General features: G+C 57.8%; 1 protein-coding gene across 1 annotated transcript in view; it reads left to right on the forward strand.

Annotated features, from left to right (window-relative positions):
- The window catches only part of LOC140391348 (dynein heavy chain domain-containing protein 1-like), a 479,751-nt gene that overhangs the window by 213,381 nt on the left and 247,418 nt on the right, over nucleotides 1–18,952 (forward strand). The window contains exon 8 of the mRNA XM_072475926.1: nucleotides 3,117–3,219. Within this exon, the coding sequence (XP_072332027.1) occupies nucleotides 3,117–3,219 (103 nt within the window). The remainder of the gene's footprint in view (nucleotides 1–3,116; nucleotides 3,220–18,952) is intronic.

Here is an 18,952-nt window from a genome sequence, read left to right on the forward strand (position 1 = left end):
GTACCCGGCCATGGCGGGCGGTATGAGTGTTGGCATGTGGTGCAGGGTGGGGTGCGAGCAGACTGCCGGAGCGGTGGGGTTTGGTCACCCACCGGGTGGGGGGATTACGGGTGTGTGGGGTGGAGGCTGCTGCCAGGGGCTGGCCTCTCACCCTGGCCGCCCTGAGGAGGTCGTGCGGATTCCTGGAACACTGCTGCCCGGTCCTGCTGTTGGGCCCATGGCGCTCACGGCCCAGGGAACATTAGCAGGTGGCAGCCTCCTTCCCACCAGGTAACAGGGTGCCCCGCCTCTCCTCTACGTCATCCAGCTGGGCCTCACACTGGGATTGTGCGCGGGGAGTGCGTGTGTGTGGGGGAAGTGCGTGTGTGTGGGGGGAGTGCGTGTGTGTGGGGGGAGTGCGTGTGTGTGGGGGGAGTGCGTGTGTGGGGGGGGAGTGCGTGTGTGGGGGGGGAGTGCGTGTGTGGGGGGGGGAGTGTGTGTGTGGGGGGGGAGTGTGTGTGTGGGGGGGGGGGTGTGTGTGGGGGGGGTGGAGTGTGTGTGTGTGTGGGGAGTGTGTGTGTGGGGAGTGTGTGTGTGGGGAGTGTGTGTGTGGGGTGGGTGTGTGTGTGTGGGGAGTGTGTGTGTGTGTGGGGAGTGTGTGTGTGTGTGTGGGGAGTGTGTGTGTGTGTGTGGGGAGTGTGTGTGTGTGAGGAGTGTGTGTGTGGGGAGTGTGTGTGTGGGGAGTGTGTGTGTGGGGAGTGTGTGTGTGTGGGGAGTGTGTGTGTGTGGGGAGTGTGTGTGTGTGAGGAGTGTGTGTGTGTGGGGAGTGTGTGTGTGTGGGGAGTGTGTGTGTGTGGGGAGTGTGTGTGTGGGGAGTGTGTGTGTGTGTGAGGAGTGTGTGTGTGGGGAGTGTGTGTGTGTGGGGAGTGTGTGTGTGTGGGGAGTGTGTGTGGGGAGTGTGTGTGTGGGGAGTGTGTGTGCGTGGGGTGTGTGTGTGTGGAGTGTGTGTGTGTGTGGAGAGTGTGTGTGTGGGGAGTGTGTGTGTGGGGAGTGTGTGTGTGTGTGTGAGGAGTGTGTGTGTGTGAGGAGTGTGTGTGTGTGGGGAGTGTGTGTGGGGAGTGTGTGTGTGTGGGGAGTGTGTGTGTGTGGGGTGTGTGTGTGTGGGGTGTGTGTGTGTGGAGAGAGTGTGTGTGTGTGGGGAGTGTGCGTGGGGAGTGTGTGTGTGTGGGGAGTGTGTGTGTGGGGGGTGTGTGTGTGTGGGGAGTGTGTGTGGGGAGTGTGTGTGTGTGGGGAGTGTGTGTGGGGAGTGTGTGTGTGTGGGGAGTGTGTGTGTGTGGGGAGTGTGTGTGTGTGGGGAGTGTGTGTGTGTGGGGAGTGTGTGTGTGGAGAGTGTGTGTGGGGAGTGTGTGTGTGGGGAGTGTGTGTGTGGGGAGTGTGTGTGTGTGGGGTGTGTGTGTGTGTGGGGAGTGTGTGTGGGGAGTGTGTGTGTGTGGGGAGTGTGTGTGTGTGGGGTGTGTGTGTGTGGGGTGTGTGTGTGTGGAGAGAGTGTGTGTGTGTGGGGAGTGTGCGTGGGGAGTGTGTGTGTGGGGAGTGTGTGTGTGTGGGGTGTGTGTGTGTGGGGAGTGTGTGTGGGGAGTGTGTGTGTGTGGGGAGTGTGTGTGGGGAGTGTGTGTGTGTGGGGTGTGTGTGTGTGGGGTGTGTGTGTGTGGAGAGAGTGTGTGTGTGTGGGGAGTGTGTGTGTGTGGGGAGTGTGTGTGTGGGGTGTGTGTGTGTGGGGTGTGTGTGTGTGGAGAGAGTGTGTGTGTGTGGGGTGTGTGTGTGTGGGGGGGTGTGTGTGTGTGGGGTGTGTGTGTGTGGAGAGAGTGTGTGTGTGTGGGGAGTGTGTGTGGGGTGTGTGTGTGTGGAGAGAGTGTGTGTGTGTGGGGTGTGTGTGTGTGTGGGGTGTGTGTGTGTGGGGTGTGTGTGTGTGGAGAGAGTGTGTGTGTGTGGGGAGTGTGTGTGGGGTGTGTGTGTGTGGAGAGAGTGTGTGTGTGTGGGGAGTGTGCGTGGGGAGTGTGTGTGTGGAGAGAGTGTGTGTGTGTGGGGAGTGTGTGTGGGGTGTGTGTGTGTGGAGAGAGTGTGTGTGTGGGGTGTGTGTGTGTGGGGTGTGTGTGTGTGGGGTGTGTGTGTGTGGAGAGAGTGTGTGTGTGTGGGGTGTGTGTGTGTGGGGTGTGTGTGTGTGGAGAGAGTGTGTGTGTGTGGGGTGTGTGTGTGTGGGGGGTGTGTGTGTGTGTGGGGTGTGTGTGTGTGGGGTGTGTGTGTGTGGGGTGTGTGTGTGTGGAGAGAGTGTGTGTGTGTGGGGAGTGTGTGTGTGTGTGGGGTGTGTGTGTGTGGGGTGTGTGTGTGTGGAGAGAGTGTGTGTGTGTGGGGTGTGTGTGTGTGGGGTGTGTGTGTGTGGAGAGAGTGTGTGTGTGTGGGGTGTGTGTGTGTGTGGGGTGTGTGTGTGTGGGGTGTGTGTGTGTGTGGGGTGTGTGTGTGTGGGGTGTGTGTGTGTGGGGTGTGTGTGTGTGGAGAGAGTTTGTGTGTGTGGGGAGTGTGTGTGTGGGGTGTGTGTGTGGGGTGTGTGTCTGTGGAGAGAGTGTGTGTGTGTGGGGAGTGTGTGTGGGGTGTGTGTGTGTGGAGAGAGTGTGTGTGTGTGGGGAGTGTGTGTGTGTGGGGTGTGTGTGTGTGGGGTGTGTGTCTGTGGAGAGAGTGTGTGTGTGTTGGGAGTGTGTGTGGGGTGTGTGTGTGTGGAGAGAGTGTGTGTGTGTGGGGAGTGTGTGTGTGTGGGGTGTGTGTGTGTGGGGTGTGTGTCTGTGGAGAGAGTGTGTGTGTGTGGGGAGTGTGCGTGGGGAGTGGAGTGCTGTATGCGTCTGCAGCTTGTCAGCCAATCCCGCCGAGTGGATCGGGCACCGTTTTTCATTGGAATATCTCTAGTTACAGTGGCGCCGGTGCTAGCCCATTAATGGATCCTGAATTGCTCTGGGACCAGCGCCGATTCCGTGGTCGTAGAACATCACCGATTCAGTCCCAGCATCAGTGTCTGAAACGGAGTATCCAGCTCACTGTGGCTGGTAACGTTCTATGAGGAAAGTAACGATTCTGAGTATTATTTGCAGGATTGGACAGGGGCTGGATAAGATCCAAGATGTCTATAAAGAAGCAGAAGAATTCAGGAAGCATATCGACCGGTTGAAACACAAACTTGATCAATTGGCAAAGGTAAGAAATTACATCATAGAACATAGAACAATACAGCGCAGTACAGGCCCTTCGGCCCACGATGTTGCACCGAAACAAAAGCCATCTAACCTACACTATGCCATTATCATCCGTCTGTTTATCCAATAAACTTTTAAATGCCCTCAATGTTGGTGAGTTCACGACTGTAGCAGGTAGGGCATTCCACGGCCTCACTACTCTTTGCGTAAAGAAGCTACCTCTGACCTATATCTATTACCCCTCAGTTTAAAGTTATGTCCCCTCGTGCCAGCCATTTCCATCCGCGGGAGAAGGCTCTCACTGTCCACCCTATCCAACCCCCTAATCATTTTGTATGCCTCTATTAAGTCTCCTCTTAACCTTCTTCTCTCCAACGAAAACAACCTCGAGTCCATCAGCCTTTCCTCATAAGATTTTCCCTCCATACCAGGCAACATCCTGGTAAATCTCCTCTGCACCCGCTCCAAAGCCTCCACGTCCTTCCTATAATGCGGTGACCAGAACTGTACGCAATACTCCAAATGCGGCCGTACCAGAGTTCTGTACAGCTGCAACATGACCTCCTGACTCCGGAACTCAATCCCTCTACCAATAAAGGCCAACACTCCATAGGCCTTCTTCACCACCCTATCAACCTGGGTGGCAACTTTCAGGGATCTATGTACATGGACACCGAGATCCCTCTGCTCATCCACACTTTCAAGAACTTTTCCATTAGCCAAATATTCCACATTCCTGTTATTCCTTCCAAAGTGAATCACCTCACACTTCTCTACATTAAACTCCATTTGCCACCTCTCAGCCCAGCTCTGCAGCTTATCTATATCCCTCTGTAAACTGCTACTTCCTTCCACACTATCGACAACACCACCGACTTTAGTATCATCTGCAAATTTACTCACCCACCCTTCTGCGCCTTCCTCTAGGTCATTGATAAAAATGACAAACAGCAACGGCCCCAGAACAGATCTTTGTGGTACTCCACTTGTGACTGAACTCCATTCTGAACATTTCCCATCAACCACCACCCTCTGTCTTCTTTCAGCTAGCCAATTTCTGATCCACATCTCTAAATCACCCTCAATCCCCAGCCTCTCCGTATTTTCTGCAATAGCCTACCGTGGGGAACCTTATCAAACGCTTTGCTGAAATCCATATACACCACATCAACTGCTCTACCCTCGTCTACCTGTTCAGTCACCTTCTCAAAGAACTCGATAAGATTTGTGAGGCATGACCTACCCTTCACAAAGCCATGCTGACTATCCCTGATCATATTATTCCTATCTAGATGATTATAAATCTTGTCTCTTATAATCCCCTCCAAGACTTTACCCACTACAGACGTGAGGCTCACCGGTCTATAGTTGCCGGGGTTGTCTCTGCTCCCCTTTTTGAACAAAGGGACCACATTTGCTATCCTCCAGTCCTCTGGCACTATTCCTGTAGCCAATGATGACATAAAAATCAAAGCCAGTGGTCCAGCAATCTCTTCCCTGGCCTCCCAGAGAATCCTAGGATAAATCCCATCAGGTCCCGGGGACTTATCTATTTTCAGCCTGTCCAGAATTGCCAACACCTCTTCCCTACGTACCTCAATGCCATCTAATCTATTTACCTGGAGCTCAGCATTCTCCTCCACAACATTATCTTTTTCCTGAGTGAATACTGACGAAAAATATTCATTTAGTATCTCGCCTATCTCTTCAGACTCTACACACAACTTCCCATCCCTGTCCTTGACTGGTCCTACTCTTTCCCTAGTCATTCGCTTATTCCTGACATACCTATAGAAAGCTTTTGGGTTTTCCTTGATCCTTCCTGCCAAATACTTCTCATGTCCCCTCCTTGCTCGTCTTAGCTCTCTCTTTAGATCCTTCCTCGCTACCTTGTAACTATCCATCGCCCCAACTGAAACTTCACACCTCATCTTCACATAGGCCTCCTTCTTCCTCTTAACAAGAGATTCCACTTCTTTGGTAAACCATGGTTCCCTCGCTCGGCACCTTCCTCCCTGCCTGACCGGTACATACTTATCAAGAACACGCAGTAGCTGATCCTTGAACAAGCTCCACTTATCCAGTGTGTCCAACACTTGCAGCCTACTTCTCCACCTTATCCCCCCCAAGTCACGTCTAATGGCATCATAATTTCCCTTCCCCCAGCTATAACTCTTGCCCTGTGGTGTATACTTATCCCTTTCCATCATTAACGTAAACGTCACCTAATTGTGGTCACTGTCCCCAAAGTGCTCACCTACCTCCAAATCCAACACCTGGCCTGGTTCATTACCCAAAACCAAATCCAATGTGGCCTCGCCTCTTGTTGGCCTGTAAACAAACTGTGTCAGGAAACCCTCCTGCACACACTGTACAAAAAACGACCCATCTAATGTACTCGAACTATATCTTTTCCAGTCAATATTTGGAAAGTTAAAGTCTCCCATAATAAGTACCCTGTTACTTTCGCTCTTATCCAGGATCATCCTTGCCATCCTTTCCTCTACATCCCTAGAACTATTTGGAGGCCTATAGAAGACTCCCAACAGTGTGACCTCTCCTTTCATGTTTCTAACCTCAGCCCATACTACCTCGGAAGATGAGTCCCCATCTAGCATCCTCTCCGCCACCGTAATACTGCTCTTGACTAGCAGCGCCACACCTCCCCCTCTTTTGCCTCCTTCTCTGAGCTTACTAAAACACCTAAACCCCGGAACCTGCAACATCCATTCCTGTCCCTGCTCTATCCATGTCTCCGAAATGGCCACAACATCGAAGTCCCAGGTACCAACCCATGCTGCCAGTTCCCCTACCTTATTTCGTATACTCCTGGCATTGAAGTAGACACACTTCAAACCACCTACCTGAACACTGGCCCCCTCCTGCGACGTCAAATCTGAGCTCCTGACCTCTATACTCTCATTCTCCCTTACCCTAAAACTACAATCCAGGTTCCCAAAGTCAAAGTCAACAGAACTCCCAATTCTTCAGATTTCCCCAATCTTCCTTCCTTCTTCTCCTGAGGGCCAATCCTTGATTCAGGGTCAAAGAACAATGACTGTCCTTGCGCCATTAGCAAAGGGCATTGACTCTTCCTGGGGTCTGGATTCTGGATTTGTTTATTGTCCCGTGTACCGAGGTACAGTGAAAAGTATTGTTCTGCGTACAGTCCAGACAGATCACTCCATATATGAAAAATAGACATAGGGCATACATAAATACACAATGTGTGGCGTTCTATGTGTTGCCAAATTCAGGAGGTTGGCGTAGTGATCACAAAATAGCTTGAACGTGAACAAATCTATAAATTTCTGAACATTACTAATTTGGATTTGACATGTAATCCTAGTTGATATTTAGCATATAATCTACACTCACCTACAACTAATCTCTATACTATTATAAACTATGATCTGCTCTTACGCTATATTTCCTTCGGTCTGTACTCTAACTAACCCCTTCACTTCACTCCCCCCAAGGCTTAGCTCCTCTTAGGGGCTTTTCACAGTAATTTCATTGAAGCCTACTTGTGACAATAAGCGATTATTATTATCTTTATTCGCATCAATGTCTTTTCTACTTGTTGTTCCTCTGTTTAAGAAGGGTGGCAGGGATAATCCCGGGAACTACAGGCCGGTGAGCCTTACGTCAGTGGTAGGGAAATTACTGGAGAGAATTCTTCGAGACAGGATCTACTCCCATTTGGAAGCAAATGGACGTATTAGTGAGAGGCAGCACGGTTTTGTGAAGGGGAGGTCGTGTCTCACTAACTTGATAGAGTTTTTCGAGGAGGTCACTAAGATGATTGATGCAGGTAGGGCAGTAGATGTTGTCTATATGGACTTCAGTAAGGCCTTTGACAAGGTCCCTCATGGTAGACTAGTACAAAAGGTGAAGTCACACGGGATCAGGGGTGAACTGGCAAGGTGGATACAGAACTGGCTAGGCCATAGAAGGCAGAGGGTAGCAATGGAGGGATGCTTTTCTAATTGGAGGGCTGTGACCAGTGGTGTTCCACAGGGATCAGTGCTGGGACCTTTGCTCTTTGTAGTATATATAAATGATTTGGAGGAAAATGTAACTGGTCTGATTAGTAAGTTTGCAGACGACACAAAGGTTAGTGGAATTGCGGATAGCGATGAGGACTGTCTGAGGATACAGCAGGATTTAGATTGTCTGGAGACTTGGGCGGAGAGATGGCAGATGGAGTTTAACCTGGACAAATGTGAGGTAATGCATTTTGGAAGGGCTAATGCAGGTAGGGAATATACAGTGAATGGTAGAACCCTCAAGAGTATTGAAAGTCAAAGAGATCTAGGAGTACAGGTCCACAGATCACTGAAAGGGGCTACACAGGTGGAGAAGGTAGTCAAGAAGGCATACGGCATGCTTGCCTTCATTGGCCGGGGCATTGAGTATAAGAATTGGCAAGTCATGTTGCAGCTGTATAGAACCTTAGTTAGGCCACACTTGGAGTATAGTGTTCAATTCTGGTCGCCACACTACCAGAAGGATGTGGAGGCTTTAGAGAGGGTGCAGAAGAGATTTACCAGAATGTTGCCTGGTATGGAGGGCATAAGCTATGAGGAGCGATTGAATAAACTCGGTTTGTTCTCACTGGAACGAAGGAGGTTGAGGGGCGACCTGATAGAGGTATACAAAATTATGAGGGGCATAGACAGAGTGGATAGTCAGAGGCTTTTCCCCAGGGTAGAGGGGTCAATTACTAGGGGGCATAGGTTTAAGGTGAGAGGGGCAAAGTTTAGAGTAGATGTACGAGGCAAGTTTTTTACGCAGAGGGTAGTGGGTGCCTGGAACTCACTACCGGAGGAGGTAGTGGAGGCAGGGACGATAGGGACATTTAAGGGGCATCTTGACAAATATATGAATAGGATGGGAATAGAAGGATACGGACCCAGGAAGTGTAGAAGATTGTAGTTTAGTCGGGCAGTATGGTCGGCACGGGCTTGGAGGGCCGAAGGGCCTGTTCCTGTGCTGTACATTTCTTTGTTCTTCTTTGTTGTTTGTACTTGTAACTCTATCTCCCTCTAGTGGCTGATCGAGACATTTCATTAACCTTGCAGTTCTTATATTTATGACAACAGCACGCAAATGTAAATACATAGACACAGGCATCGGGTGAAGCATACAGGAGTGTCGTATTACTCAGTAAAGAAGATGTGTGAAGAAATCAGTTCAGTCCATAAGGCGGCCATTCAGTAGTCTGGTAACAGCGGGGAAGAAGCTGTTTTTGAACCTCTTATTGTGTGTTCTTGGACTTTTGTATCTGCTGCCCGATGGAAGAAGTTGGAAGAGTGAGTAAGCCGAGTGGGAGGGGTCTTTGATTATGCTGCCCGCTTTCCCCAGGCAGCGGGAGGTGTAGATGGAGTCAATGGATGGGAGGCAGGTTCGTGTGATGGACTGGGCGGTGTTCACGACTCTCTGAAGTTTCTTACGGTCTTGGGCTGAGCAGTTGCCTTAACAGGCAGCCCGATAGGATGCTTTCTATGGTACATCTGTAAAAGTTGGTAAGGGTTAATGTGGACATACCGAATTTCCTTAGTTTCCTGAGGAAGTATAGACACTGTTGTGCTTTCTTGGTGGTAGTGTCGACGTGGGTGGACCAGGACAGATTGTTGGTGATGTGCACACTTAGGAATTTGAAGCTGTCAAACATCTCCACCTCGGCCCCGTTGATGCTGACAGGGGTGTGTACAGTACTTTGCTTCCTGAAGTCAATGACCAGCTCACAGGGTTACAGGGTCATGAGCAAAGGGATCAATTGATGTGAGTCTGGGCAAGGGGCTAGTTGGGGGTGGGGGGTGCTGGGGGGGGAGATGTAAGCCAGATTCGATCAATAGCCAATATCCATAGATAGAATTAGCTACGGGAGAGTAAGAATTAGCTGGTTAGTTTCCCTCTCCTTAATCCAACTGTAGCTCCTCCCATCCCCACCCCACTTTCCCATCAAAATTCCATCAGGAAATTTATATTTTTAGTTTAATTCAGATTCGGATAATGCAATCTGATCCAATTATACTGCAAACCTCTGAGTCTCAAACCTATTGTTCAGCAACGCCAGTGTCCAGTGACATTTGTTTTGCACTTAATACACTTAACATTACAAAACAAAATAAATCCAACCGCAAACCCCAAATCTGACCTCCCCCAACACCCCAATCAACGTCCCTGCCTCGCTCCCCCCCAACACCCCAATCAACATCCCCGCCTCGCTCCCCCCCAACACCCCAATCAACGTCCCCACCTCTCCCCCCCCCAACACCCCAATCAACGTCCCCGCCTCGCTCCCCCCCCAACACCCCAATCAACGTCCCCGCCTCGCTCCCCCCCAACACCCCAATCAACGTCCCCGCCTCGCTCCCCCCCAACACCCCAATCAACATCCCCACCTCGCTCCCCCCCAACACCCCAATCAACGTCCCCGCCTCGCTCCCCCCCCAACACCCCAATCAACGTCCCTGCCTCGCTCCCCCCAACAACCCAATCAACGTCCCCGCCTCGCTCCCCCCAACACCCCAATCAACGTCCCCGCCTCCCCCCAACACCCCAATCAACGTCCCCGCCTCCCCCCCAACACCCCAATCAACGTCCCTGCCTCCCCCCAACACGCCAATCAACGTCCCCGCCTCGCTCCCCCCCAACACCCCAATCAACGTCCCCGCCTCGCTCCCCCCCAACACCCCAATCAACATCCCTGCCTCGCTCCCCCCCAACACCCCAATCAACGTCCCCGCCTCGCTCCCCCCCCAACACCCCAATCAACATCCCCGCCTCGCTCCCCCCCAACACCCCAATCAACGTCCCCGCCTCGCTCCCCCCCAACACCCCAATCAACATCCCCGCCTCGCTCCCCCCAACACCCCAATCAACGTCCTCGCCTCGCTCCCCCCCAACACCCCATTCAACATCCCCGTCTCCCCCCCCAACACCCCAATCAACGTCCCTGCCTCGCTCCCCCCAACACCCGAATCAACGTCCCCACCTCGCTCCCCCCCAACAACCCAATCAACGTCCCCGCCTCGCTCCCCCCAACACCCCAATCAACATCCCCAACTCGCTCCCCCCCAACACCCCAATCAACGTCCCCGCCTCGCTCCCACCCAACACCCCAATCAACGTCCCCACCTCGCTCCCCCCCAACACCCCAATCAACATCCCCGCCTCGCTCCCCCCAACACCCCAATAAACGTCCCTGCCTCCCCCCAACACCCCAATCAACATCCCCGCCTCGCTCCCCCCAACACCCCAATCAACGTCCCCGCCTCGCTCCCCCCCAACACCCCAATCAACGTCCCCACCTCGCTCCCCCCCAACACCCCAATCAACGTCCCCACCTCGCTCCCCCCACAACCCAATCAACGTCCCCACCTCGCTCCCCCCCGAACACCCCAATCAACATCCCCGCCTCGCTCCCCCCAACAACCCAATCAACGTCCCTGCCTCGCTCCCCCCAACACCCCAATCAACGTCCCTGCCTCGCTCTCCCCCAACACCCCAATCAACGTCCCCGCCTCACTCCCCCCCAACACCCCAATCAACGTCACTGCCTCGCTCCCCCCCCCAACACCCCAATCAACGTCCCCGCCTCGCTCCCCCCAACACCCCAATCAACGTCCCTGCCTCGCTCCCCCCCAACACCACAATCAACGTCCCTGCCTCGCTCACCCCAACACCCGAATCAACGTCCCCACCTCGCTCCCCCCCAACACCCCAGTCAACGTCCCTGCCTCGCTCCCCCCCAACAACCCAATCAACGTCCCTGCCTCGCTCCCCCCCAACACCCCAATCAACATCCCCGCCCCCCCAACACCCCAATCAACATCCCCGCCTCGCTCCCCCCCAACAACCCAATCAACGTCCCCACCTCGCTCCCCCCCAACACCCCAATCAACGTCCCTGCCTCGCTCCCCCCCAACAACCCAATCAACGTCCCTGCCTCGCTCCCCCCCAACAACCCAATCAACGTCCCTGCCTCGCTCCCCCCCAACAACCCAATCAACGTCCCCGCCTCGCTCCTCCCAACACCCCAATCAACGTCCCTGCCTCGCTCCCCCCAACACCCCAATCAACGTCCCTGCCTCGCTCCCCCCAACACCCCAATCAACGTCCCTGCCTCGCTCCCCCCAACACCCCAATCAACGTCCCTGCCTCGCTCCCCCCAACACCCCAATCAACGTCCCTGCCTCGCTCCCCCCAACACCCCAATCAACATCCCCGCCTCGCTCCCCCCCACACCCCAATCAACGTCCCCACCTCGCTCCCCCCCCAACACCCCAATCAACATCCCCGCCTCCCCCCAACACCCCAATCAACGTCCCTGCCTCGCTCCCCCCAACAACCCAATCAACGTCCCCGCCTCTCCCCCCCCAACACCCCAATCAACGTCCCTGCCTCGCTCCCCCCCAACACCCCAATCAACGTCCCCACCTCGCTCCCCCCCAACACCCCAATCAACGTCCCTGCCTCGCTCCCCCCCAAAAACCCAATCAACGTCCCTGCCTCGCTCCCCCCCAACACCCCAATCAACATCCCCGCCTCGCTCCCCCAACACCCCAATCAACGTCCCCGCCTCGCTCCCCCCCAACACCCCAATCAACGTCCCTGCCTCGCTCCCCCCCAACCCCCCAATCAACGTCCCTGCCTCGCTCCCCCCCAACAACCCAATCAACGTCCCTGCCTCGCTCCCCCCCAACAACCCAATCAACGTCCCTGCCTCGCTCCCCCCAACACCCCAATCAACGTCCCCGCCTCGCTCCCCCCCAACACCCCAATCAACATCCCCGCCTCCCCCCAACACCCGAATCAACGTCCCCACCTCGCTCCCCCCAACACCCCAATCAACGTCCCTGCCTCGCTCCCCCCCAACACCCCAATCAACGTCCCCGCCTCCCCCCAACACCCGAATCAACGTCCCCACCTCGCTCCCCCCAACACCCCAATCAACATCCCCGCCTCCCCCCAACACCCCAATCAACGTCCCCGCCTCTCCCCCCCAACACCCCAATCAACGTCCCCGCCTCGCTCCCCCCCAACACCCCAATCAACGTCCCCGCCTCGCTCCCCCCCAACACCCCAATCAACGTCCCCGCCTCGCTCCCCCCCAACACCCCAATCAACGTCCCCGCCTCCCCCCAACACCCCAATCAACGTCCCCGCCTCTCCCCCCCAACACCCCAATCAACGTCCCCGCCTCCCCCCAACACCCCAATCAACGCCCCGCCTGGCCCCCCCCTCCAACACCCCAATCAACGTCCCCGCCTCCCCCTCCAACACCCCAATAAACGACCCCGCCCCTCCCCCAACACCCCAATCAATGTCCCCGCCTCTCCCCCCAACACCCCAATCAATGTCCTCGCCTCGCTCCCCCCCCCAACACCCCAATCAACGTCCCCGCCTACCGCCCAATACCACAATCTACGTCCCCGCCTCCCCCCCCAACAGCCCAATCAACGTCCCCACCTCCCCCCCCCCAACACCCCAATCAACGTCCCCGCCCCTCCCCCAACTCCCCAATCAACGTCCCCGCCCCTCCCCCAACACCCCAATCAATGTCCCCGCCTCTCCCCCCAACACTCCAATCAATGCCCCGCCTCGCCCCCCCCCCAACAACCCAATCAACGTCCCCACCTCCCCCCCAACACCCCAATCAACGTCCCCGCCTCCCCCCCAACACCCCAATCAACGCACCCGCCTCCCCCCCAACACCCCAATCAACGTCCCCGCCTCCCCCCCAACACCCCAATCAATGTCCTCGCCTCGCTCCCCCCCCAACACCCCAATCAACGTCCCCGCCTACCGCCCAATACCACAATCTACGTCCCCGCCTCCCCCCCCCCCCAACAGCCCAATCAACGTCTCCACCTGCCCCCCACAACACCCCAATCAACGTCCCCGCCTCCCCCCCCAACACCCCAATCAACGTCCCCGGCTCCCCCCCCAACACCCCAATCAACGCCCCGCCTCGCCCCCCCAACACCCCAATCAACGCCCCGCCTCACCCCCCCAACACCCCAATCAACATCCCTGCCTCCACCCCAAACACCCCAATCAACATCCCCGCCTCGTTCCCCCAACACCCCAATCAACGCCCCGCCTCGCCCCCCCAACACCCCAATCAACATCCCCGCCTCCACCCCAAACACCCCAATCAACGTCCCCGCCTCCCCCCAACACCCCAATCAACGTCCCCGCCTCCCCCCAACACCCCAATCAACATCCCCGCCTCGCTCCCCCCAACACCCCAATCAACGCCCCGCCTCGCCCCCCCAACACCCCAATCAACATCCCCGCCTCCACCCCAAACACCCCAATCAACGTCCCCGCCGCCCCCCAACACCCCAATCAACGTCCCCGCATCGCCCCCACCAAACACCCCAATCAACGTCCCCGCCTCGTTCCCCAACACCCCAATCAACATCCCCGCCTCCACCCCAAACACCCCAATCAACGTCCCCGCGTCCCCCCCAACACCCCAATCAACGTCCCCGCCTCCACCCCAAACACCCCAATCAACGTCCCCGTGTCCCCCGCCAACACCCCAATCAACATCCCCGCCTCGTTCCCCGACACCCCAATCAACGTCCCCGCGTCCCCCCCAACACCCCAATCAACGTCCCCGCCTCCACCCCAAACACCCCAATCAACGTCCCCGTGTCCCCCGCCAACACCCCAATCAACATCCCCGCCTCGTTCCCCGACACCCCAATCAACGTCCCCGCCTCCCTCCCCCAACACCCCTATCAACACCACCGCTCCCCCCCAACACCCCAATCAACATCCCCACCCAACACCCCAATCAACGTCCCCCGCCTCGCCCCCCCCAACACCCAATCAGCGTCCCTACCTCGCGCCGCCCGACACCCCAATCAACGTCCCCGCCTGCCCCCGAACACCCCAATCAACGTCCCCGCCTCCCCCCCAACACCCCAATCAATGTCCCCGCCTCCCCCGAACACCCCAATCAACATCCCCGCCTCCCCCCAACACCCTAATCAACGTCCCAGCCTCACCCCCAACACCCCAATCAATGTCCCTGCCTCCCCCCCCAACACCCCAATCAACGTCCCCGCCTCGCCTACCCCCAACACCCCAATCAACGTCCCCGCTCCCCCCCCCAACACCCCAATCAATGTCCCTGCCTCCCCCCCAACACCCCAATCAACGTCCCCGCCCCCCCAACACCCCAATCAACGGCCCTGCGTCCCCCCAACACCCCAATCAACGTCCCCGCCTCGCTCCCCCCCCAACACCCCAATCAACATCCCTCCCTCCCCCCCCAACACCCCAATCAACGTCCCCGCCCCCCCCAACACCGCAATCAACATCCCCGCCTCGCTCCCCCCAACACCCCAATCAACGCCCCGCCTCGCCCCCCCAACACCCCAATCAACATCCCCGCCTCCACCCCAAACACCCCAATCAACGTCCCCGCCTCCCCCCAGCACCCCAATCAACGTCCCCGCATCGCCCCCACCAAACACCCCAATCAACGTCCCCGCCTCGTTCCCCAACACCCCAATCAACATCCCCGCCTCCACCCCAAACACCCCAATCAACGTCCCCGCCTCCCCCCCAACACCCCAATCAACGTCCCCGCCTCCACCCCAAACACCCCAATCAACGTCCCCGTGTCCCCCGCCAACACCCCAATCAACATCCCCGCCTCGTTCCCCGACACCCCAATCAACGTCCCCGCCAACCCCCAACACCCCAATCAACGTCCCCGCCTCCCTCCCCCAACACCCCTATCAACACCACCGCTCCCCCCAACACCCCAATCAACATCCCCACCCAACACCCCAATCAACGTCCCCGCCTCGCCCCCCCCAACACCCAATCAGCGTCCCTACCTCGCGCCGCCCGACACCCCAATCAACGTCCCCGCCTCCCCCCGAACACCCCAATCAACGTCCCCGCCTCCCCCCCAACACCTCAATCAATGTCCCCCGCCTCCCCCGAACACCCCAATCAACATCCCCGCCTCCCCCCAACACCCTAATCAACGTCCCTGCCTCCCCCCCAACACCCCAATCAATGTCCCTGCCTCCCCCCCCAACACCCCAATCAACGTCCCCGCCTCGCCTACCCCCAACACCCCAATCAACGTCCCTGCTCCCCCCCCCAACACCCCAATCAATGTCCCTGCCTCCCCCCCAACACCCCAATCAACGTCCCCGCCCCCCCAACACCCCAATCAACGGCCCTGCGTCCCCCCAACACCCCAATCAACGTCCCCGCCTCGCTCCCCCCCCAACACCCCAATCAACATCCCTCCCTCCCCCCCCAACACCCCAATCAACGTCCCCGCCCCCCCAACACCCCAATCAACGTCCCCGCCTCCCCCCCCAACACCCCAATCAACATCCCTGCCTCCCCCCCAACACCCCAATCAACGTCCCCGCCCTCCCAACACCGTAATCAACGTCCCCGCCTCCCCCCTAACACCCCAATCAACGTCCCCGCCTCCCCAACACCGCAATCAACGTCCCCGCCTCCCGCCCAACACCCCAATCAATGTCCCCGCCTCCCCCCCCAACACCCCAGTCAATGTCCCCGTCTCCCCCCCCAACACCCCAATCAATGTCCCCGCCTCCCCCCCAACACCCCAATCAACGTCCCCGTCTCCCCCCCAACACCCCAATCAATGTCCCCGCCTCCCCCCCCAACACCCCAATCAACATCCCTCCCTCCCCCCCCCAACACCCCAATCAACGTCCCCGCTCCCCCCCAACACCGCAATCAACGTCCCCGCCTCCCCCCCCAACACCCCAATCAACGTCCCCGCCTCCCCCCAACACCCCAATCAACATCCCCGCCTCCCCCCAACACCCCAATCAACGTCCCCGCCCCCCCAACACCGCAATCAACGTCCCCGCCTCCCCCCAACACCCCAATCAACATCCCTGCCTCCCCCCCAACACCCCAATCAACGTCCCCGCCCTCCCAACACCGTAATCAACGTCCCCGCCTCCCCCTAACACCGCAATCAACGTCCCCGCCTCCCGCCCAACACCCCAATCAATGTCCCCGCCTCCCCCCCCCAACACCCCAGTCAATGTCCCCGTCTCCCCCCCAACACCCCAATCAATGTCCCCGCCTCCCCCCCAACACCCCAATCAACGTCCCCGCCTCCCCCCCAACACCCCAATCAACGTCCCCGCCTCGCTCCCCCCCCAACACCCCAATCAACGTACCCGCCTCCCTCCCGTAACACCCCAATCAATGCCCCGCCTCGCCCCAACACCCCAATCAACGTCCCCGCCTCCGCCCCCAACACCCCAATCAATGTCCCCGCCTCCCCCCCAACTACCCAATCAACATCCCCGCCTCCCCCCGTAACACCCCAATCAAAATCCCCACCTCCCCCCAACACCCCAATCAATGTCCCCGCCTCCCCCCAACACCCCAATCAACATCGCCGCCTCCCCCCCAACACCCAAATCAACTTCCCCACCACTTCCCCCAACACCCCAATCAACGTCCCCACCTCCCCCCAACACCCCAATCAACGTCCCCGCCTCCCCCAACACCCCAATCAACGTCCCCACCTCCCCCCAATACCCCAATCAACGTCCCCACCTCCCCCCAACACCCCAATCAACGTCCCCACCTCGCTCCCCCCCAACACCCCAATCAACGTCCCCGCCTACCCCCCCAACACCCCAATCAACGTCCTCGCCTCCCCCCCAACACCCCAATCAACATCCCCGCCTCCCTCCCGTAACACCCCTATCAACGTCCCCACTTCCACCCCCAACACCCCAATCTATGTCCCCGCCTCCCCCCCCAACGCCCCAATCAATGTCCCCGTCTCCCCCCCAACACCCCAATCAATGTCCCCGCCTCCCCCCCCAACATCCCAATCAACGTCCCCGCCTCCGCCCCCAACACCCCAATCAACGCCCCCGCCTCCTCACCCAACACCCCAATCAACGCCCCGCCTCCCCCCAACACCCCAATCAACGTCCCCGCCTCCCCCCCCAACACCCCAATCAACGTCTCCACCTCCCTCCCAACACCCTAATCAATGTCCCGGTCTCCCCCCCAACACCCCAATCAACGTCTCCACCACCCCCCCCAACACCCTAATCAACGTTCCCCGCCTCCCCCAACACCCTAATCAACGTCCCCGCCTCCCCCAACACCCCAATCAACGTCCCCGCCTCCCCCAACACCCCAATCAACGTCCCCGCCTCCCCCCAAAACCCCAATGAAAGTCCGCGCCTCCCCCCCAACACCCCAACCAACATCCCCGCCTCACCCCCAACACCCCGATCAACGTCCCCGCCTCCTCCCCCAACACCCAAATCAACATCCCCGCTCCCCCCCAACACCCCAATCAACGTCCCCGCTCCCCCCCAACACCCCAATCAACGTCCCCCGCCTCGCTCTCCCCCCCCAACACCCCAATCAACGTCCCCGCCTCTCCCCCCCAACGCCCCAATCAACGACCCCACCTCGCTCCCCCCCTCCAACACCCCAATGAACGTCCCCCGCCTCGCTCCCCCTCCCCACCCCCACCCTCCCTCTCCCCCAGCAGTCGATGGCAACCTGCTCCCAGAAATGTAGTATGAACAAACCCCATCTTTTCTGGAAGCCCTCACTCCACCCTCAGAGCGTGAATTTCACCTTTTCCAAGTACAAGAACTCCATTTAGTATCCCAGCCACTTCGAGGTACAGGGTGGAGGAGCTGACCTCCACCCCACCCACCTGCAAGTGATCAACAAGGAGAAGGCTAAAACATCTGTCCCCGCTCCCATCTGCAACCCTGGCAAGTCTGACACCATGAATATAGCCCCCAGGGGATGGGCATGAAATCCACATGCTGGATCACCAACATGGTCCTGAATAACAAACTCCAGAATTTCTCCAACTCTGGGCAGGCCCAGATCAAGTGCGTGTGATTGGCCGGGCCCCTCCCACACCGCTCACAAATATCCTCCACCCCCTCAAACAGCCGGCTCACCCTCGGCTTTGTCAGGTGCACTCTGTGTTCTACCTGTATCAACCCCAGCCTCACCCACGAGGCTGAGGCATTCACCCTCCACAGCCCCCCCACTCCTCCAGCACCATCCCAGCTCCTCCTCCCACTGGGCCTTCCCCCCTCCAGAGACGCCTCATCCTCCCCCAAAATTCTCCCATAGATCGGCGAGATGACCCCCACCTCCAACCCCATCACCGACAGCACCCCCTCTGACAGTGAGAAGGACTGTGCCACCGCAAAGGTGCAAAATCCCCGCCTGCATGGACCTGAGACCCTCCCCAACCAGGACCCAAACCTCTCCCCAACTCCTGCAAGTTTGCAAACTGCCCTTAAAAGAACAAGTCCTTCATCTCCATCACACCTTGCTCCTCCCACTTCCAAAACCTCCCATCCACCCTCCCGGGCTCAGACCTGCGGTTTCCTTGGATCGGCATCAACCTCGACCCCACCCCCAACCTGAACTGCTGCCGAAAGGTGCCTCCACATTGGCAGCATGGACAGCCCCGCCGGCCTCCCTGAGAACCTCCCCGGGGCAAATGGGCGATGCGGCGTTACCGTAACCCCGACCCCTGACCACAGCCTGCCCAATCCTCGCTCACAAAGCCTCCACCTCCCTGCACCAGCCCCGCACCTCCTCCGCATTCGCCGCCCAATAATAGTACAACAGGTTTGTACCACCCGCCCCCTCCCCCCGACTGGAGCACCGATCAGCATTCCTTCCCACCTTAC

The sequence above is a fragment of the Scyliorhinus torazame genome, chromosome 15, assembly GCF_047496885.1.
Source record: "Scyliorhinus torazame isolate Kashiwa2021f chromosome 15, sScyTor2.1, whole genome shotgun sequence".
Lineage (NCBI taxonomy): Eukaryota > Metazoa > Chordata > Chondrichthyes > Carcharhiniformes > Scyliorhinidae > Scyliorhinus > Scyliorhinus torazame.